Below are 23,853 nucleotides of genomic sequence, written 5' to 3'. Positions count from 1 at the left end.
AAGCACATACCTCTGACCTCAGTTCAGCAGGGCTTCACAAGATAATATTTAGTCTTAATTCTCTTCAATACACTAAATTCTACCTTAATTTTAATTTGCTTTGCTATATTACGTTTCATGCAAAAATAGGTTTTCTTGAAGTACATTTAGAAAAATATAATATGCAAGTTAAATTCAGTCACGAATGACCAGCACAGGCATGGAAATCTCAAAACCCTAATTGTAGCAAGGCAGCATTGCATTTACATAGAAATAAGAGCAAACTGAGTCAAAATATTCCATTTCAAGTACCACCACGAGAAACAGCACATAATTAATGGAAAATACAAAATATTTGAACTAAGATGCTAAAAAAATGGTGGGAAATGAGATTTTCTGCTATAAACTAGCTAGTGTCTATTGGATCACTGCTAAAAGGATATTCTGAGCTGCCCCATGTTCTCAAAAATAATTCTTTAAAATATTCAGGAAATCGATATCAATTTAATTATGGAAACCTAAAGCTCTTTCAGGCTTATGCAATTAACTTTTAGAGTATGTGTGTGATAAATATAGCTCATTGCATGTTTTTCTTCTGACCTACTTCAAATATTTGAAATAAAAAATACCTGCCAAAGTAAACCTAAATTCTTAAAATATGTGTTGAGTGAACCTCTCATAAGCTATGGATCTCCCTAAGCTCCAGTTCAACTGAATTATCTCTAAAAAAGTTTAAAAAAAAATAGCAGACCAAGTAGAGTATGACCCCCACATCATCTTCTAATTTATATAAGGAGATGTTTAGGTTTCCTTATCTGCCAAAGAATTTGTGATACAAAATCTCGTTTCATCATGTTATCTGAATTACAGCATTCTCTCTCCCTCCTGGGTCTCCTGTGTGGAAGAACAATGTCAGTATGAACTCTTTACTGAATTTAGCTTTCCATCCTGTTATCACAAATTGGTTCGAGTACACAGGCTGCAAAAATGGAGAATGACAAATCAAATAACCCACAAGGGAGAAGAAAGCTTTAATAGCTTCTTGCCTGTCAACTGGTTATTATAAGATGATGACAAACAGCATTTCACGGGTAACTTTTCTAGACATTTGAACCGTGCTTTAGAGTAGATTAACTCAAGATCATATTGAAAAAGTCAGAGGTCTCAGAAGATGAAAAATCATACTAGCAGGTCCACCAAGATTAAAAGGTTGTTATTGTTATGAAAAATTAAACTTAACAATATAAGAAGATGTAAAAACCAAGGGAGCAGAAGGCTCTGCAAACTCTGGAACCAAACTCATCTAGCACTCTAGATGTAAACCTATTTACACTTTTAAAACTAAGGTATTAATTTATTTTTTTTTTAAGCATCTATTTTTGGAAAAAGCTATACCTAAATTCTGGTTTTCTGACTTCTGACATTCAATTTCCATGTTATGGGGAAGGAATAAAAATTAACAGTACAGTAAACATGTCAGAAAAACTTCATAAATGCAAAATCGGCGCCATGAAAATGTATTATTGTAAAAGTGAGCTTTTTTTCCCTTTTGAAATTCTAATCGTTTTTTACTACAGCATTTACGGAATATGGGCTCCCTCCAGTGGTAAAATTAACATTCAAAATACTTCTCGCTTGCTTATGTGCTTAATTAGGTAGCCTAATACACAAATTAACAGCCACAAAAACAGAAGGCTAGGAGTTCAAATCCCTTTTGGGATGAGATTTTCATCTATACTTTTTTTTTTTTTTTTCCTCTTTCCAACTATATCAGATTTAGACAGCATATTTAATCAGCTTATTAAATGCCACACAAAATCTACAGGTTGCATATGAAATATTTCAGCATTTTAAGATTCAAAAACAAACCATTACTTCAAAAGACCTTAGCTTTTTAAGTCAAGATAGAACTTCGTGAGGGGAAAATACATGATTTGGGAACTTTATGTGGCCTTTATTTAACCAGTTATATGCTTTTAAAAAATTCTACATAGTGTCAAAGCCTACGTAGCATAATTGGCACCTCAGAGGGGTTCATTAAAAATTGATGAAAATAATTCTCTAGGGAAGAACAAGAAAACATATCTTCCAACCCTGGGTCATATTTGCTCTGTTCCTGCCTATCACAGAATTCAAGACACACTTTCATTCTTGGAGCCATATCAACTCAAGATACTGTGATTAATTTACAAGTGGTCTCAGCTTTGTCTAAATTCCAGAGACAATGAAGCTTACAAGAAAGCTCCTAACTTAGTTATGACTACTTTTACCTCCTGGCTTGCTCACTAGGAAATGCTTCAGTTTACAAGCTTCACTGCAGCAAGGCTAAATTGTACTTTTCATTTTATCCTGCACTGCTTACTGTTCTCTCCACACTACATAATGGAGCATATACTTAACAAAGAAAGGAACTGAGATAAGTAATCTTGCTGAACATCTGATGGCTTGGAAACACAAAGTAGTTAAGTCACAAGCTAGCAAATAAGTTATATGTACTCTCAATTTTAGATTTTCATCCTCATTATTGGGGGTTGGACTAAAGGGCCTTTAAAGGTCCCTTCCAACCCAAACTATTCTATGATTCTATGATTATAAAAATAAAAGGATTGGAAAAGTCATTAAAACTCATGGTAAAACACCAATATAAATTAAATTATTAAGTCATAAAAAGCAATGCCATCCTGTCACAATTACGTTGGCACTTGAGGGCAGGGATTTCTCTCCTTTGAGAGGATTTGATGTGTAGGTTTTACTTTTTACTCAAGGAAACAGGAAGCTTGAAAAAACAACTTTCTTTAATTTTATAGTTTATACTATGCCAACTATGAAGGAAAATACTGATTCAGGTATCAGCATTCCTGATGGAAAAATCTGAAATTATTTTTCTGGGCTAGGGGAAGGCTCAAAAGGCCAAAAGGCCCTTTCTCCTCTCCTGTCAAACCAGCAGCTTGGAAGAAAAAACAAAAAAACCCCAACAGACAATATTGGTGTGGTCCAATATCTGTAGAAGAGATTAGTGAGAAGAGAATAAATGAAATATAGGGAATTAAGGCAAGATACAATTAAAGCTAATGTATCCAAAATTTCAGGAATCATAAATTCAAACATTACAGGATTTGTTAAGGAACTGGATTGTTTGACACAATTAGGCTATTTTATAAGGGTGACAAGGACATAAATTAGCATTTGTGGCTCATAAAAAAGTATGAACGTTTTATCCGTGTGTTTGTCCCAGCTTTATAAACAGGTATGCATAGGAAAAAAAGTTAATGCTACCATATTTCAAGAAAACCTAGTACACTCATTTCTTTGATCTATCTACACATGAGGCAAGTTTTGATGTAGGACAGAATCTATCACTGATTCACAATGGTCATTCCCTATCAGTTACTGAGATCCTACTTTCATACCTCCAGCATCACTCCCCAAATCTTCAACACTCAGATTCAGAAGATGACTCACAGAGATGAATTCATGGTCATCCTGACAGAACACAAACCCACACATGGACAGAAGGAATTTCATGGGTCCTCTAGCCACTGTTTCATTAACCTTAAACTGGTATGTGTGATGTGGGAGTGTGAGCAGCTTGCCAACTGGCATCTGAGGCACAGAAACAGCTGCTTTAAGCTGTCCACATATATTGCATGAATGTATCAAGCAATCAGCAGGAGCCCCTCTTATACCCCTCTCTTTCACTAGGATTTCTTCTTGGCCTTTGCCCAGCAGGATACATCTCGTAACCAACACATCAGCCTTTGAAGTCAATGCTAAAATATCGCTAACTTCAAGAAGAAAAGAGACAAATACAAAGTGCTGGCATTTATTGGACTATCCTCTAGAACTCTGCTACAGAGGAGGAGCTGACTCCAGACACCAACAGCAGCAAATATACCGACTAGCCCCTTCCTACATGAAGCCAGAGTCCAAAATGTTTTTTAAAGAAATGCTCCAACTTACGAGCTGCATGATCACAATAAAGTAGAAAGATGAAAGTCCTCAGAAACACTGAAAGTTTGACTGAAACAAGCTACCAGGAGCATAGGTTGTTTTCCATCTTTTCTTAGAACAACAAGCAGGTGGAAGCCTCTGCAAGCCTCAAGGGAAAAAGTTTGATAGCAGGAGCTAACAGCAGATACACAGTAATGTTCCTCCTGCATATCATGGACAAAGCACAGGAGATTAAAGTGTAGCAAGGGCCTTAGGAGACCAAAGACAATGCAGTGGCAAAAGCCTAGAAAATAAAGGCACAAGATAACAAGGAGGCCCCTAGACTACAAATCATAAATTGGCACCTAAGGATCTCTGAAAGAACGAAACCTTGAAAGCTGGCTAGAACAGGTTTTAGGGCACTACAAAGAGAAAAAAGAATTTGTGTATGACATATGTAAAATATCCCACATACTGTGAAAATAACAAGAAAGTGTAAGACAGTAACAGGCTGTACAAGAACTAGAACAAAAAACAGAAAGGGAGGAATGGCTCCAACCTTATTTCCTCGAGTAAATACACCACGCTCGATTTATCTGTGCGTATCTTCCCTACTCTTTCATTTGCCATTTACCACATTTATTACTTCAGCTCTATAGTCATCATTAACGTACATTAATTTTTTTCTATAATATTTAATTTAATTTAATTTATAGATTAAGTAAATAAGAACTTTAAAAAGCAGTGCATATGTATGCCTGTATTTTGTTCCAGCTTTTCCTCTTGCCACATGATTGGTTTCCCAATACCAGGCCACACAAAACTTCAGCATAATGAAACATAAAAGCACAAATGTATTAACTTATTTGTGAAACACTTGGAAATAGACTTGTGAAATCTAGTAAGATCAGACTTTTCCTTCTTTCCTTACCTTCCTTTGCTAGGGGTGAGATCCCACAGTCAATTTAAACCTCAGCCCACTGCTGGGACTCCATAAACATGCCCTTGAAAGAAAGAGTGGTGTAAAGGGGACTTGTATGTAGGAAATAACTTTCTGTAAGTCCGCTTTCAATTTCTTTGTAACATGGCCTGAATGCTTAGTGTTTTATGGGCTTAGGCCATAGGGTGCTGCAAGGGGATTATGTTTCCTGTAATTTTCTATTACTTTCCTGTAGCTTCATCAGAAGGCTTAGCCAGGAAGAAAGCAGCGATGATATACAGATGTAGCAGACAGTGAATTCCTGTGACCAGAAAAAAAAATAAATCACTGATCCTTAGAAAAGATGGGGAGAATATAGTCTATGACATATATCTACCTGTGTAATTCACTGCCACAGAAAGTCAGTGAGTCGAATAATGTAAAATTTTAAAAGGCATTTTATGGCCTCTAGTATCACTTGCTCTATGTAGTGAAATAACATAATAAACGCAATCTATGCTTCAAAACAAAATACGTTATTTCATTCTCACAAACCCTGCATTATTTTGGTTTTTTCCTTATTGAAAAAAACCTTTCTTGAGGTTGTTGCCTTGTTTTGGGTTTGTGATGAATGCCAAATTGGCTGAAATGTGTGTCAAAATTTTGGTTTTACCTGTATGAAGTATCTTCATTACTTTGTATTGAATTTTTAATTGCTTCAGTTACTCCCCAAAATACAGTGAACAAGAACTTGGACATGTAGCTGTTAGCTAGCATACTGATGGCTTTAGCTCTCTTGTAAGAACCTTTTCTTACCAGGATTACAGTATACAAATACTCAAACCATCAGGTAAGAATAAGGTTTGGTGTACAGTGATGTTAACTGTTATCTTCAACAAGGGTTACTGAGATTGCAATTTTTTTCATTCGTGAATTACAATCCCAAATTAACAACTTCTCCCTATGTCACAGAAGCACCGAAAGAAATCCAAAATTTTGCAAATGGTATTGATTTTTGAATACTCAAGTAAAATTTTGAAAGTTGAAATACAATTTTGTGCTTCTTTCTACATGTTAAAACAACAGAAATATTGGATTAATACAGTGCCTGCTGGCTCAGACCAGGACTCTTTACAGACCAGTGATTACTGTTATCACTGAAGGAAATCTGATTTGAGTCAAAGGAGTGTTTAAGTATCATTTACATATTGGACAGGTTTTAGAACTGGGATTTCAGGCACCCTATAGTACTTAACAAAACATAAAGCACATATAAGACCTCACAGGGGTAAAAGCAGAGAAACCCTTAGATGGTGAAGTCTTAGTGCATGTAGGTGAGAGAGGTATCTAAGTGCTCTGTGGCTGAGGGCATTAAGGCAACACTGAAGAGAAGCCATGTGCATGAATTTTTTCTGCTCAATCTCTCAGTACATCTCATCTTTTACCTTGGGCTTTACTTCTATGCAAACTATGGCTATGTGATTTCTGGCTGACTAAAAGTACAAGACTAGGCAGAACAGTCTAATTATCAGCATTCAAAAACATCACAGAAGGATTCTAGTCCATGCTCAAAGCCTCGAGAACTCAGCAGATACACAAGAGGAGGTTTTTAGTCTTTTAGCCTCACTACAGCCAAGAGCCTGCCAATCCAGTGAAACTTCAGTTTCTTTCAGTGTATGGCACAGAACAAATCCACATTAATATTAATACAGCAGTTCATAAATAAAGAGTAAGATGATATGAAGGGATAGCATGAAGAGAAAGAGTGTAAGCCACTGATCTTAATGTTTTCATTATCTCATGGTTATTAACTCTTGACAAGTTATGTCATAAAATTCTGCCACTCACGAATGTCTTACAAATTAAGCACTCATTAAATGGCATGTATTTTTTTGTGATTAAAAATCATCTGAGTAAAAGACACTTTGAGTAGGCAAGAAACACAATGAAGCAGGTTTAACATTGAGTTCTCTAGGTTTAAGAAATTCAAACAATAAAGTCAATGCTCCTACCATTCTTAATTTCAGACGTTGTAATCTTGAAACTGCATGTAGCTAATCAGTCCTAAATGTTACCATAGGTTCCATTTTGGTAGTTTATGATCAATGAGTTGAGTCCCATATTATATATTCTATCTTTGAATATAAATAATTTTTATGCATACTTTTTATATTTAAAAAATGCAAAGGTCATTGGTATTCCATGATAGTGGCCTATCAATCCAAGTTAAAACCTCAAGTATTTGTCTTTCTGTACAGAGATTAGAACTCTTACTTTATGAGGATTAGTAATTCAGGGTTTTTTTTTTTCTTTGATCACAATGTAAATTCACTGTAGAATTGTACCTCATAATGATCCAGCTGTTAAATTCTGCTCTCCAGTAGCTGTTAAAATTAGGAGAGGATTTGTTGGTGGGTTATTTTTATTCACAACCACATTAATGCAAGTCCTATACTAATCAATTTGCATTATGTAGCCTTTCATGCAGTTTGCACAGATTTACAGCTTGGTTGCTTTATCTAGTCTCATGCCTGTGAGACAGCTGTTAAGTATTTAGCTAATCTAACTCTGATCCTCAGGGGGGTTCTGGTTTGTCCCTTGAAAGGTAGATGCGTGGACCACATTTTACCATCTGAAGTATCTTATGTCAATCCTATTTAATCTTTTTTTTTTATTATTTCCAAATCAAAAAAAATGTTAAAAGATTCATTAGAACTGTCTGAATATTCCCAGTGTAACAGCTACCGGCTACAGTTTGCTTCTATTTTTAATTTTCTCATGGGCAAGTTTAACATCTCCTATCTCTTTTAAGCCTATCGTGCTCATTTCAAGGGGTAGTAAGCAAAGATTATTTTTTTTAATATATTCAATCTACATAAAGCTATAAGCATTTTCTCCATAGTGATTTTGTTTCTTCTGCCACTTAAATATTTTCTCTTATCTTTTTAAAGATACTTAAAGAAATGAGGGGAAAATAAGAGACTAAACCTTTCCTTATTTGATTGTGTCCCTGCCAACAGATCATATCTGCAAAAGACCATTCAGCTTTCTCATTAAAATTCACAGTCCCTAGATGACTAAACTTAATTGGCAAGAATTCAAGGAACATAATTGTTTAAATTATGAACATTTCTAAAAACAGTGCATTATGATGAAAGTCATCTATTTATATTGTGCTGTTTCATTATGATTGCACTTTCAATGGTATTTTATCTTGCTGTTTAAAAGGTAGTAAAGTGAAAGCCTGACAAAAATGAAACAGCTTAATCTGCTGGGTACTAACAGTTTTCAAAGCAAATTCATTTTCACATTGGCATTGAATTTAGATTTTTTAAAAGCTAAATGCATTTTTTTCCTAATGCTATTTATATACTTGAGTGCATGGCTGCCTGACAGCTAATGAACAAGCTTATATTTAAACAAGAAGCCAAGATAAAGTACTAGCTATATAATAATCGATATAAATTCTGCCTCTGAGCTTCAGCAAACAGCTTGCTTTAATAATGCAATCACAAACTATAAATGATAAAGATTACAGGCCGGCAGAAGATTGTGCTCCCACTTAAATTAATGGCAAAAACGTCCAGACTATCTCTTGCCCCATCTAGCTAGGCCATAGCCCAGCTGTAATCAAATCACACTCTTATGAAATAGCTGGCTTGAGCTGACCTCACACATCTTTCCTTTGTAATCTAATGTGCCTGGTGAAGGTTGGTATTAGTCTCTCCCTAACCCTCTCTATACACCCTTGATAAGACTTGTTCACTTTTGGACATGAATTTACCAGTAAGTGGGTAGAGAGAGGGCAACGTTACCCCAGTTGTGCCATCTGTGTAGGTCAGTGAGCCAGGTCTGTGCTGTGGCATGGGGCAGGGCATGTTCTGGCACCCCCCTGCATGGAAGCTGCAATGCTGATTTGACCCTTGAAAAACAGGTTTGAAGACAGAGAAAAAGTAGGGAATGAACCAGGAGAACCAGCTTCATCCCTTACCTCCCTGCAGGGACGTGTTCAGGTTTTTTTCTATTTTCAGTTCCTGTTTGTCAGGGAACCAGGCTCCTTGACACAAAGGGCAGCAGCGAACTAGGACAAAGTTGGCCTTACACAGTCTAAGCCATGTTTTTCTTTTCTACAAATCCAGATGAAGCCTTCTTCCTACTTCAAATCCAGGCCAGAAAAAAATAATTTACATTAAATTTAACTTAACTTAGAGTCTGGATGCACTTGGTGATGGCAAGGGGAGTTCAGAAGTCATACTCTGCATGTCCCACGTGTAATCAGCTTCACAGGTCAAGGGATTTCAGCAGGACTGTTGGGTGTTTCTACAGTTTCCTTCACTATCTGGGCAAATTGCTCATGCTTGTGAAGCTCTTCACAGTTCCTGCAACACTTTTGTCCCTGGATCACGCCAGTCTAATGTGTTTCCTGGCAGGAAACGGGGCCAGCAAAGCAACATATGTTCCTTCTGTCCTTCTAGTATTTGCTAAACAGATGGTACACAAAGAATGCAAGTCAGGGGTGTTCTCTGCTCCTCCATCTGTCCTTAAATTCTCACAGCTTAAAATGAGTATTTTTCCAGCCCTAAGCTTCAAGATTCGGTGAAATACAAGGTGGCTGTGACAAAATAACAGTAATGTCAAGGTACACATTCTACAAGCAAGAACTTACATAGACAAGTAGGGCTTCCCATCCTATTCTTGACTCACATTCTTGCAATCTGCAGTACAGCTGCTCTGTAGCATCACCTTGTGTTCTGAGATCAGCTGCGTGTTCTTTGTATTAGATTGTTACTGTTACCAGTTTACTTTGCTACGTTTATTCAGGCAAAGACCAAATGAAGTAAAGTCACAAAAAAGACTGAAAGCAGGCCACCATCAATATATTTCAACTATTTAAACCAGTTAAGTTTTCCTTTCATGCTGCTAAAAATTAGCAGAGAGCGTGGGATATAAATAAAAAAACCTTGAATTTTGTTTTCAGAAATGGACACATTTATGTTCTTCAGGTGAGCTTTAGTCTTTGAGCTTTATTTCTGCTAAGGAACACAGAAAACATAGCCTTTTCCCAAGGAGAGTATCTTCGAATTTGGATTTATAATTAAAATTATTTATTTATAATAGTTACTTCAATCAATCAAACTTGTAACTCACTAGCTAACTAAGGGCAGAGATCTCCTCATTAACTGCTTTTGCTTTGCAAATGAAACAGTTCCTGATGCCTGCTTGAGCTGACACGTGGTTAAGAGTCCTATCTTTGTTTCTGGAGAGCTTCGATTTCAAATTATGTCAATGAAAAGACAGAGTTGTTTAGCTTCCTTCTCCAAAACCGACATTTATTTTCCTTTCTCATCTTCCTTGGATCTGAAATACATCTATGGGAAGAGAACTTAACAAATAAATGTTACTGCTAAAACATTGCCTCAGAATTTTCTTTTTTACTTAATTTTTAATTGTTGTTTCAAGACTCCATGAGAAAAGTGCTTTTCCCTAAATTTTCAAGCTTTACTCAGTCTTTAAGGCAATTGATGAATTTTCAATGATCAAAACCAAACCAAATCTTCAGTTGATTATGTATAAGATGTGTTCTGGTGCTTTTCACTTCATTTAGTTCTATAAAATTTTTTTTTTTCCCCTTTTGGAAGATGTGGCCTACCATCCCCCAAGAACAGGATTGCTAATTATTTGCCAGTCTGAGCACTAAAATTATTGAAAAATTATTTTAGGAAGAACAATTGAAAAGAAATTGATTTACTTTTTCCTGAGCCTAGACAATCACTTTGCATTATTTAATATAGGTGTGAAAATCCACCACCACAGTGGAGAAAAGATTTCAGCCTTCTGAGATTTCAAAGGGTCAATGAAGGGCTTTACAAAATCACTGAAAAATTAGATTTTCAATATATGTAAGCATATAAAATATATCTAATTTCCATGCTATCTTAAAAGGCAAATATTTCTTCTTTACCTTTTTTTTTTATTTCCAACTACCCTTGCGAAGCTAATTTGCTGATCCTTATCTTTATTATTTGACTGAACAAACACAGCCAATTAAAAGACCTAAGGAACTAAATTTTCACACCAATAAAGTGTAACTTCTCTTGTCATTCTCTCCTGCTCAGCTGATCCTGTAGTCCTTAGGATGCTATATCTGAATAATAAGGGGTATTATGGAAAAATAAGCTTGTGTTTTACTAGAAATCATAGAATTTTTCATTTCTAAAATATTTACATATTGTCAACTTATTTTCAGTCACAGAAAAAAACAGGAATTAAGATTATAGCTCTTTATCAATATTTGAATAGCTACTATTAACATAAATGCATTTTGTCTGATTAAATTTTTACCTATAATTTTTTTACCAATGACATTTACTACCACAGTAGTCTGTTAGGTAGTCTATTACTATTACAGAATCTTTGCTATTTAACTACTGCTCAGTATGTCATAAGAAATAAATCTGATGCTTTTAATTTGGGTATCCATTACAAAAGCAATCACATCATCTCTAAGCCAAATCAAACAACCCCCTGCAGCAAGAGTAACTGGAAACAATTACTGGATGAAAAGTGACTACTTCACACCTCTATTGACAGCTTTACTTGCTCTACAAAAAATCTTTCTCCTGCAGTACAAACAATTAGCTCTGATCATTTAAAAACCATAAAATTCATTCAAACCTCCACATGAACAAAGTGCAGAGAACGTTACACTTGGAGTACACATGGGTGCACTTGGAGTCTGAAGCAAATATAATTCTATTTTCCTGACAGTACAATGACTGTAAGTCACAGTGATTTCAGACACATTAGTAGGTCAGAGAGGGGTTTTATACTGGGAAATTGAAAGCAAATTTTTTCAAACTTCTTCTTAATTTTAAAAGGGGATCCAAAATGCAAATAAACACTTTGAGTAATTAACAGAAGTAACTAAATTAGATGCCTACCACAAGTTGAAAGGCAACTCCTTCTTCTCTACCTGTCAAAGCTGGTGTACAAAGCTGGTTACAAAGTGTCCTTTGTAACCCAAAGACAGCTAATTGAACTTTTAGACATCCAAATTACTTCCAAAATCTGGCTCTCATTACGTGGTACTCTTTCAGAAAATTAAGAAGTGTGCAATTTAGAAATCTTTTTTTCCTTCAGCTTGCAAGATATCAAATCAGCCTAATCTGAGAACTAAAATTCCCTGGGTACATTTCCCCTGTTGCTAATTTAGCACAACCTTTTCTAAAGGATGTTTAGGTGCAGAGGGTAGCTTTAGCTCTCAGTTTAGTATGAAGACACCTTTATACTTTCACAACAAGGAGAGTACAAGGGTTGAACAAGTTAAGCACATATACACAATGGGCTTATTTATGATACAAGAAGGAAGTTATTTTAATCCTCAAACGAGGTGGCTGTTCCTTTGGAACACTCCATAGGAAGGTAAGTGCCATATATTATACGTACATGTGCACATGAGTACACTTGTGCTCAAGATGTTCCTGTGTCATTGCTAGAAGTGGCAATGATATATGATGATGTATCTGGGCTGACAGCTGAAGAAGAGAGACACACACTCATCTGTACAATTTTCTGTGCATGCACAACCTATGGCACTTATTACACATCAAATGCTTTGGCCTAAGCTGAATTAAGTATGATCTACAGCTAGCATTTATTGTACCTGACAGTTCAGTAAATCTGAATTTTAGTCCTATAAGACAACAGATGAGTTTTGCTATTCACCAGGATCTTAGGAAAAAGGGTTATTCCCTAGTGGCTAACGTTAACCCTCAGGAAGGACTGAAAGTCATTTTATAGTTCATGTGCCCTTTTCAGAGAAAACTACTGAAAACTCTAATCATCAAGGACATTGAACCTTTCAACACTTGTAAAATTAACTGCTTGTAAGAATCCTATCTCTTGCCTAGTATTTCCACCTAATGCTGAACATAACATGGGAGTGAGGATGCAATACATATGGTAAAGGTAAGAACAGAAACCATGGAGTAAATATCACACATTATGTCAATACTTCTGCAAATATATTCTAAGTGGCTCACATATTTTTATGCATTTAAAGTTAACTGGATTTTTGCCTTTGATACAAAAGGTATAGGAAAGAAATTTAAGAACAATTTAAATCAGACAAAGATGGACAGTAGATGAGATGTGCAAAGCCTATTTTAAACTCATGTATGCCCTCAATCTATTTGAATTTGAAATAAAAATTCTTCAGTGATGCAACTAGTTTACATGATTATCTAAGGCTTATGCAAAATACACAGCTCTACTTGAGGATAAAAAATAAGCTGGAAAATGTCAAGAAGGCAGCCTCTGTCAGGTAATTGTACGTCTGTTGCTTAACCAGCAGAATACAAAATTCAGGGCACCAAAATAAAGCAAATTATATGATTTCAAATGTGAAAAATCATTTAAGTTTTTGATGTTATCACAAGAGTAAAAGGAACACTTATTTCATCGTCAAAGTATATACCTACCATTCATAACAACAGCAATATTAACCATATAGTTCCAATATAAAATAAAAGTATGGAAGCACCAGGCTTTTTTTTCTTTTTAGCCATGAAAAGACAGACAATTTTCTATTACTTAAACTGGCCTTTTTTGTGATGCTCTCATGAAGAATGTTTCTACAGCTATAAGCACTAGGAGTGCTAAGACACCAGTAAAATCCTATTTTACACAGTAAAGAAGTTCAGGGTTGGTCATCCATATTTTCAGTCAAAACCTCCCCTAAATTAGAAACACTTTTTTCTTCCACAAATATTGCTCAATTTCATATAGCTGACATGTATTTTCATGTTAATTAATTGTTTGAAATATGTGAAATTCAAAGGGGCAATGACAGCAATATCACAGTTCTACCAACATGACTTTCATTATTAATTTCAATCATACTAAAGAAGTTTGCATTGTTCAGCCTGGCAGCTCTAAGGTGACCTTATAGCAGTCTTCCAGTACCTGAAGGTGGCCTACAAGAAATCTGGGGTAGGGCTTTATACACAGGTGTGAGAGGACAAGGGGAAATGGTTTAAAACTTGAAGAGTAGAGATTTAAGTTATACATTAGGAAGAAGTTCTTTAATTTGAGGGTGATGAGACACTGGGACAGGTTGCCCAAGGAAGTTGTGGCTGCCCCCTCCCTGGAAGTGTTCAAGGCCAGGTTGGATGGGGCCTTGAGCAACCTGGTCTAGTGGGAGGGGTCCCTGCCCATGAAGAGGGGTTGGAACTGGATGATCTTTAAGGTCTCTTCCAACCCAAGCCATTCTATAATTCTATGTGTATTAAAATGTGCTTTTATAGTAGAGGAAGAAACAAAGTGATTGACTCAACATACATTCATAATACGATACAAGGAAATGTCCACACTTCATGTCATGTTCCAGAAAAATTGAAGATTTGATGGCATGGTATTCTGAATAGTAAGTTTGAACAGAGTTTTTCTGGCCAAGACAAGAAACTGCAGATTTGAAAAGAAAACATAATTAAATAAAACCACCCTTCTGCTTCTTGGAAGGATTTTCCTAAGCTTTCATAACTTTAATTATGATTGCTGCATTGGATTTTTAAGCTTTACAGGTTATTATCTTTTTTCTTAAGTAGAGCAGAAGGATAATCTCTACAAGTTGAGAGGCATGATATTAAGGACCACATAAGCAAATCAACTCAAAAAGTGACACAAGAATCAATGAGTCGCATTCAAAGAAAAAAATCACAGCTGCTCCAGGTCTGGGTGTCCTCATTAAGGCTACAAAAGGGTGATTTAAATTTACAAACATTTTATTCAGAAGTCAGCGAGATTTCATTTATTCAGAGCAGCTTTACCCATGTTTTGACAAGCTGTTAATCAATTACAGTATCGTGAAAAGAAGGTTATCAGGGATGCTACTTTTCATCAACAGCATCTGATAATGTCATGTCCCAAATGAATAAAGTATGTCATTGCTTTCCACAGCTTTATAGTTTCTACCACAGAATGCAGTCAACAGCTCTGATGAAGAACGTATTTCCTAAGACATTTTACCACTTCCCTCACTGTGCCAAGCCTGGATCAATCAAAGCCAGTCACACTCTTGTGGTTGGGTGAGAGTTTACTTCTTCAGGAATAAAAATATGTCTTTCAAGCACACTATGAAGAGCATAAACTAATACCATATTCTATCTTATTAACTTATGAACTTATTAGCTCTCTCCCAGCCAAAGTAAAAAAAAAAAAAAAAAAAAAAAAAAAAAAAAATCCTAAGAGCCTAAGTAAAACAATTTATCAAAATTAAAATTTATGGCATGTGAGCTCCTACATCGCTCAGAAACCAAAAAGTGATATTTTTTAAAAGGCTTTGATAAAAGACACAATTCTGGTAACCCTTTCAAGAATTCCAAATAATGTCTGATGGGGGGACATTAGGGGACTTATCACTGAAAGTGATTAAAGTATTACTTTACCCCACATGCTGTATAGAAATACATGCCTTATACACAGGGCTTGTTTATAAACTTATGGGCTTGTTTATAACACCCTACTGAAATAAGTTCAATTACTCACAAAAGTAAAAATCACTGATCAGTTTATAGTGTTATTGAATTAGATTAAATATTGGAAGAGAAGTTCTGATTTTGTGTTTCAGAGGGTTTTTTTAAATGTTGCCCTTTCCAAGGCAAGAGTTCAGATTTTATGCTGGGCAACCATGTATATGAGTACTGAGCATCTTGCTTATGCCAAGGAATCTGTGAGGAGGAATACATCAAGTGGAGGTCTCATGATGACTGGGCATGTCTTGAGGCTACTGCAGACATGGTCCCATGATTTAACAATATAAAGAAGCAGCATGGAGTAAGTTCTCTTAAGAACTATAGGTATGATTTGTAACTCTCATGTGCATATATGAAAGAGTTACCAAGGACCTAGTTTTTCCTGAGAGCACCTAAAAGAGTATGAGGATGGAACCTAAGGCTATTATCTCAAAAGGAATTAGAAGTGGTCAGTTGGTCAGAAAAAAAATTTGAGAGATGAGGCGCATGCGCAGCCATGAGGAACCAAAGGCTGCAAGGAACAAGCCTGAGGGACTTAGTTCATTGATCAATCTGCTGTAATACTTCATCTCCTTTCATCTGTAGTAGCCATTTCCTTACTAAACACTTAGTTATTAGGTAGGGATTTCTGATTTTAGTACCACAGAATTTCTGAACTACAGAGAATGTGCCAAGAGCTTCTGATCTCTACAGGAGTGCAAACTTCACTTTTTTTTCTTGACACTTTCTCTCACAAAGATTTCCTTTTTTTGACATTTTCTCCCACAAGAAACAAGGTTTGCAACGGTCCATTTCTATTTCTTCCAAGAAGGTTAAAAATGCAGGATTTAAGAAATATGCATAAATTTTGCAGGCACTGCCAGATGTCAGTAACTGCATTTAATCGATATGTGATTCTAACCCTATCTGACACAGTTATTAAAAATACAAGCACCTAAAAAGGCAGAAAATAAAACAATATGATATGATTTATAGCACATAAAACCAAAAATAAAAATTAAGACTTCATGTTTCCTAAATACCTATTCCTTTTTCTTACTTTTGTGTTGGGTTTGTTGGGGTTTTTTTGTTTATGTTTTTTTGTTTGGGGTTTTCTGGTTGTTTTTTATTTTAGAAAGTTCAGCAGAGAAGGTGTTTTCTGGTAGTTTCAGGACAACAAGTAGTCTTGAAAAAAATGACATTGCTACCAAATGACAGTCTTGGACATCACTCCAGCACACATGACTAGATCCTTAGAGTGTAGGACAACTCTGTTGTATATACGATACTTGTTGTATGCACATTAATGATAATGCCAATACTTTCAGGTTGCCTGTAATCCCAGGCAAATACGTGAGGAGCCAGTTTCAGAGCAGCAATACTGCAAATAATTCTGCAGAGTATTCAGTGAACTGTTTGATGCAGCACATACAGAGGTTTACCCATTTAGGATATGGATGAGTAACTGTTGCCATTCTCCACTGATACGCGTGGCTTTAGCATGAACAAAAACTTTGTGACTTTACTGCTCCCAAATTTTCTCTCTGAATTTAGACGTGAAGTAAAACACCCTTATCAACATAGAAAGTATTCAGAAGCTTGCAAACAGATATTTCAACTTTCCTTCCATTGTCACTTCCAAAGTGAGACCCATCTGATACAAATTTTGACCAATGATCAATGGCTTTGACTAACAGTAACTGCAGAGGCTCTGTGTCAGCTAAAAGAATAACTGCAGAAGCTCTATTCAAGATCACTGATTCTGAGGATGCTCAGTAACGTATCCCATTGAGGATGAAAGCAGACTAGATTGAGATTTTTTAGGGTTTTTTTGTGCCATGATCTGAAATACTCACATTTAGTACGATACTGTAATGAAGGCTCAGGAAATAACTTAATCAGATGCCTTTGTTAGAAAATCAAACTAACAAAAGATGAGATTGATTAAATTTTAGAAACTCTCTGGAAAATCAAGGCTATTCAATGTAATTTGAACACAGAACTTTTGAGACACCAAATGTCAGCTTACAAAAAGTTTCTGTTGCTAGGAGACTAACAACAAGACGTATATGTAATAAAAATACTTCTGATCTATCAAGAGGAAAATGGCTTGATTAAAGAATAAATGAATGCTAATTAATATACCTCACAGCTAATAAAAACAGATTCATTCAAGAGTGGTAACAGTGCCACAAACCTGTCCTGATGGTAAGTTAGCTGCTTAGATTTCTTTGGAGCAGATGCTCTAGCTGCCATTCCCATTCTCAGTGGGTTACCACTTACTTGTATAAAAAGGTCACCCCCTTCCCAGTCAAGAAAGTTCTCATATAATTTGTTCAGGCGATTTCTTTATTCTTCAAAGTAAAACTTAGCAAAAATGTCAGAACATGCAAAGAAATTCTTCTGTTCTCCTTTGTTACAGATGCAAGATACTTTTAAGCTTTTTCTGTCTCAGAACATCCAAGAGGTGCTGAACCAAGTTCAGTTACAAGACAGTGAGACTTAACTGGCTTTTCTATTAATGAATACCATTCCAGTTCCCTTCTTTATAAATATATATATATACATGCATGTATATATATATATAAAAAATTCCACACAATGACATGAAAGATGGACTCATAAAAAGGGATATCAGTTCCAGCACGAACTAGCACACAGAGCATGACAAATGGATCACAAGTCCCCCTTCAGGGAGCTACCTGTGGAAACTTCATTTTAAAAAATAGTTGTTTTATGTCCAATTAATCTCAGTCAGCATAAATGAAAGTAGCATAGATTATACTGTTCTACTGCATTCTCTCTTCATAGAAAGAAAACCGATCAATGAACCACTTATCAAGCTTGAACAATATAAAGCAGCTGAGTTCAACAAAGCAGTTTTGCAAGATGCTTGAATAGAACAACTGACTCAGATACAGATCCTCTGACTGGTCACAAAGGACCTCCTATATCAGGAGCAATGAAGACTTATCAGAGGTAAACACCTTGCAAAAATCTTTACAGTAAACTTGTGAGAGATGCATCTTGTTGATCTGGGAATTGCATCTAGAGCTTTAACACAGCTCATCATATTATTGCTTTGAATTAAAGTTTTCAGCTGTTCCCATGAAACCTACTATGAGGACCTGTTATACCTAACTATTACTTTTCTACAAAGAAAAGAACTCTTTGGAACTTACCCATGTGAGAACAGTTATTCCTAGACAGCAATAGTTCTTGTTTATTATGTATCTAAAACACATGAGCTACATATATTCTCCACATGAGATACATACATACACATATATATCGACTTTTCATCTCATATGAAAGACTTAGATTCATGAGAGAGAAGCATTCCAGCTTTGATTTTGGTGCTGGTCAGTACTGCCTATTTTGAAGCACATATTAATCCTTTTTGTTTCTGTTTTTATTTGAACTGTTTCTATCGTGTTGTAGAGCAAATATGAGAAGAGTCTGATCTCAAGTGTTGAGTCTTTAAACTATGTAACTTCTGCTATCCACAGCACATGGCAGTACTAGAGGAAGAATGTGCAAGTGTAACTGCTCTTACATGTAGCTCTAGAGGAAGAAAAAGAAGACAGGAGCAGCCATCTGAAGAATAAATGTCTGAGGAATCATCAAGAAAGACTACTAGAGAAAAAGAAAGAGATAAGCAGAATATACATAGAAAGAAGTACTATACATAGTCCAGCTAGACTTGAAAATAAATCCTGAGCTAATTCTGCCATTATTGGAAAGAGCTGAAGTTACATAAGTTGTACATGAGTTCTACAGAAAATCTTGTCATTCTCAAAGCCAGCATCCCAATGACGTGCTGAAGTAATTTCACTTTTTGCAGCATCCTATTCTTATCACAACTGAGCAAAATACTCTTACAAGAGTAGGCAATAGGTGGGTCAACAGTTCTTCAGAGATGTAAGTTTGATATCTGAGCATTCTCACATTGTAGTTGAAAATTTTAAGTCTCCACTTTAATTGCAAAGCAATTACTTTAATAAGACAAATATTTCATCCTATAATAGATGAGTGTTGGTATGAAATAAAAAATACTTCTATCTGATATCTGAACAAAATTTATCTAAACACGTATAAAAAGCTTATCCAGTGTTCTTTGAAAGGATTAATAGACTATGCTTCTCAAGTATGCTTCAGCAATATAAAGGCTTTTGTCTGCAGTTGCTTCACTGCACAAGGCTGTGCTCTGGGAATGTCCTAGATAACACCTAGGTAGACCTAGATAATGTCTACCCTACTGCTATTTATCCAATCTGGCTGGTGTCCAAAGAGCTCCAGTTCAGAATCTATGTAGCAAACTTGTCATGGCACGAAACAAAAAGTTAGTTTGTGACAGCACACACTGAAATAAGCACATCACTTTCAGACTAAAGATGGGTCACTTCTGGTTAGGCTGAAGAGTAGGAAGAACCACAATCCATCTGCATCCTTCTATCATATACTATTCCCTAATGGCATTGATGGCCACACAGGTACTAAATGAGGATGTGGCTTCACCAAGTTATTTTCAAATCACAGTACAAAACGTCTTACTAGGGATTTTATAAATTGGACCCAAACTCTTTCTCCTCCATTGTATTTGGATCCCTACCTCCACTCCATCTACTTTTCAGTCAGCTCTGACCTCTGCGAGATTCATTTCATATCTCTGGTAAGCCTTTCTCATATGTTAACTCAATCCATCTTCAATGCCTGCCAGGATGCAGACAAGCTTCCTAGCTAAAAAAGTCTGTTCCTCTGTCCTTGTTCAAAACTCTTTGGCCTTCTCTCTTGAGACATGCTGTCACACATACAGGATTCCTCATTCCCTTTCCAGGAGCTTCTTTGTCCTCTAACTGTCCTCTCCAGACCCCCTGTTCCCTTGGAAGTCACCTGATTAATACAAGAAATATTACGAACTCTATCCCAAGCTACTTGCCAATTTCTTGATCATTCTTTCCATAAAAGATATCATACCATATCATACCATATGACAAGATAACTAGCTCTTAGTTCCTTGTGCTATAATGAGGACTGTGTCACAGGGAGGAGAAAAATCCCATACACATATTTCAGAAGTCATCAGTAAGATTCAACGGCAGGTAGAGCATCAAGAATTAATTTAGAGTGATGTTAAGCAAAGTTAATCTCATTTAATCACTTGATGCAAGGCAGTGAAGCAGCAATATTTCATTATTTGTTTATGTAAAATTAAGGGTTTATCCAGTGCAATGTAGCCTGGAGCCATGTTGTCAAAATAACAAACAGCTCTAAAATAGTAGATGCCATCTTTTTGGCACTGAGATACTTTGCATGAGAGCTTGGGCTACTTTTGCTTTTAATAACTATATTGTTAGTTCCCATTTGAATATATATATATAGAGACTAAAATATTTGCTCGCATTTGAATAAGATAACGTTATTCAACATTTGTTACTGGTTCTTTTAACTCAATGGGAGTTGGAGTGAATAAAGAAGGCAGATAAGAGCCCTTGGAGACTGTTAAAAATAGTATCTGCAAAACAAGACTGATTAGAGTCTGCTGAAAGCTATGCAATTTTTTTTTTCTAGAATTGTAAAATGTCTTATGAAAAACTGAATGTAGCAAAGACCTTTAAAAGAAAATCCCACATAATTGCTTACAGCATCAGAAATACATATATACTACTTAATAATGTACGAATGGCATGCTCAAGGCACTACATTGCGTTATTTAATTTAAACATTTTCCAAAATACTTGAAAGTTAGAGCAAGGTGGAATGAAATAGGATTATATTGAATTCTTCTCCTATATAAACACCTGTATATCACTGCCTATTTCTACAGAATACAACTTCAAAACTTCAAGCTTGGATCACTGTAGCAGTTCTCCCTTCTTGCTCTGCCACCTTCCACATTGTAGTTGGAGTATTGCATAAAGAAAATAGCATGATGAATTGACTCTGTTCAGGTGTTAAAAGGTGATACTGACTTCAGTGATGCAAGAACTTGAAACAAAGATAGATCAATGCACAAAATACAAGAAAGTGGAAAAAGAAAGTCAATAGCTGTGACAGTCCTGATGGACATTTTATAAGATGGGCAACAGATTAATTATGTTGCATTTCTAAAAATGTGTTAATGTGTCACTTGCATGTGTGTTTACTCACACATGCTATTCAGTGATGAGATTATTATCCATAATAACCCAATTATTATGCCAGGCACCATTACTGAGCAGACTTTCAAATTTGGCAATAAGTTCTCTTTTGCAAATCATTACTGAGATAACAAAAACAAAACAGTGAGTTCAACTATGGAAAAATGCATATCTCCTGAAAAAAAAAGAAAAAAAAAATTAAAAACTGCATTTTAAAATATTATAATAAGTTCCACCTGAGAGCCAAATGCTCCTCTAAGAAATGAGCTTTGCTTCTCTATACAACTTCTTGCAAGGGACATTTTTAGGCTATGATCTATGCAAGCTTCCACTCAATCATGTCTCTGTCTCATTAAAATGACACAAATAGAATACAAGTCAAACATCAAGCAGTGACGAGAGTTTTCTGAGGGCTGAATAACTGTGACTGGTAATTTGTAGTCACATGTGCATGCAAATAAAAATAAAACAGAGTATAATTGGTTTCTTGATTAATGATATCACATACCGACAATGCTTCAAGCTAAAGTTCTCTGGCAACTGGGAATCAAAAGAGCAGAGCTGCTGACAAGTGTGGCTGGGGGTAATGTGATTTCTATAAATATGAAATAGTGCTGAGTTACATCTATCCACAGTTTTCTCTGCTTGAATATTTCAAAATGTCAAAGAGTATAGTAGTAACTGTTTTTAAAAAAACAAAGCAAACGAACAAACCCCATAAAACTGCTCTATCAGGCAGAGGACAGTGGTACTGCTTATCCTCATAAAAAAAAAAAAAAAAAAAAAAAAAAAAAAAAAAAAAAAAAAAAAGCCATTTTCTAAAGAATATATTCAGCATTATTCCTGGCATTACTGTATTTGTTGTATTCCAGAAAAGAAGTTAAAATATGTGTTGGGGGACAAAGGATGAGTCAACAAACATGCATAGTACACCAGGCAACAAAAATACTAAAAATTACAGCTGCTGCTGATATGCAGCATGATTGAAAAGTTCGGAGAGATACCACTTAGTAATTCTTTCATTATTATTAACATTTATCATCAGGTTAATTCTGAACACAGAAATGTCCTGCATGCATTATCATCCATCAATCTATCACACACAAATTCTGAACTGCATTACTTGTCCTCTGAAAGGATTATTCTCTAAGGCTAATTTATATTCATTACCTATTCTGCATTGTTTGTAGCAAATTTTATGAGCCTAGAGACTTTGGGAAAAGGATAATAATTATGATGGTATGGTGTTAGGCTTTTTTAAAGTCTGTTCTGTGTATATATATCACAGATTTATACATTAAATGCCACAACACAGTAAACTGGTTAATGAAATTCTATACAGTGTCGAATTCAAAGTGGATGCAAACAGCTATTGTATTAAGGAAAGTAAAAATCCACCTGCCAAACTTTTGGGTTTTCTCAACAAACATGCCCTTTTCATTGAAGTAAACACTCAGAATGAAATATAATGTAAATCATTTAATGGTAATTTAAGTACAGAATGTTAGTGCAATATAGTGGTCAAAGTAAAACTCAAAGATTGATGCATTTCGTTTCATACAGATATAAAAAGCAATCATTAAATATTATTACATTTCATGACAGGAATTATGATTGTGTCGAAAATTCAATCAGTTGGGTTTTTTTTTTTGTCAGCCTAACAACAAGAATTTTACCGTGCTGCTGCCAAAACCCAGTGAAGCACAGTATTGCATTCAAGAAACTGACTACAGCAAGATTCTAATTCTCTGTCTGGCTGAGAGCAACAGAAAACATCTCAACTGTTACACATTACTTTTTTTTTTCCTTTGCACCCCACACAGAATACATCAAGAGAAATAACATTAAAAATGGATTCATGAGAAAATACACCTTTTTTTTTTCAAATTCCTGTGCTTTTCTCTTTATAGTCTTACACATCAACTTACCCAACAGCATTGCACTCACTGCTAATGAAAAGAAAGCAGGCAGTACAAATCTTCTTTAAGCCTCCTGTGGCAAGAACTGTTACAGGAATGAATAGCAGAAAGTCTCTGGAGCCTTTTCCTTGCCTGCTTATTTTACAAAAGGCAGTAAGGATCACACTGAGAAGCGTCAGAGCTGAATAAGCCACTAGCAGTTGGGTTTATAGCCTTTGGGTAGGTAGTCCTTCATAGATGATGATTCGAGTTTGTCCAAAAAAACTGTGTGAGGAACAATGCAGAATCTACCAGAGGTTGTAGCCAAGCTTGAAACTGTAGACAAAGAAACCGTTTGCTTCTAAAGGTTTGCAAGGGAGGGCTTGTCACGGGACATTAATTCAAGCAAGCCGATGTTACATCAAACCAGTGCATCTAAATACAGTTAATCTGCAGCTTTTCACGTTGCGTTCTAG

At 35.7% G+C, this 23,853-nt stretch overlaps 1 protein-coding gene across 2 annotated transcripts in view; it reads right to left on the bottom strand.

Annotated features, from left to right (window-relative positions):
- ZNF385D (zinc finger protein 385D) overlaps window positions 1-23,853 on the bottom strand; it is a 397,048-nt gene that overhangs the window by 217,334 nt on the left and 155,861 nt on the right. Inside the window, exon 1 of one of the 2 annotated variants that reach the window (XM_071735523.1) lies at window positions 23,408-23,672. The exons of the other annotated variant lie outside the window; for it this stretch is intronic. Coding sequence (XP_071591624.1) covers window positions 23,408-23,417 — 10 coding nt within the window. The 5' untranslated portion in view covers window positions 23,418-23,672. Of the gene's footprint in view, window positions 1-23,407; window positions 23,673-23,853 lie in introns of those variants that run through there. 2 annotated transcript variants of the gene reach the window in all.

This window comes from Heliangelus exortis, chromosome 2 (genome assembly GCF_036169615.1).
Source record: "Heliangelus exortis chromosome 2, bHelExo1.hap1, whole genome shotgun sequence".
In the NCBI taxonomy this organism is placed as follows: Eukaryota; Metazoa; Chordata; class Aves; order Apodiformes; family Trochilidae; genus Heliangelus; species Heliangelus exortis.
Note: the sequence above shows the minus strand (reverse complement) of the source record. Positions and strands in the feature narration are given on the sequence as shown.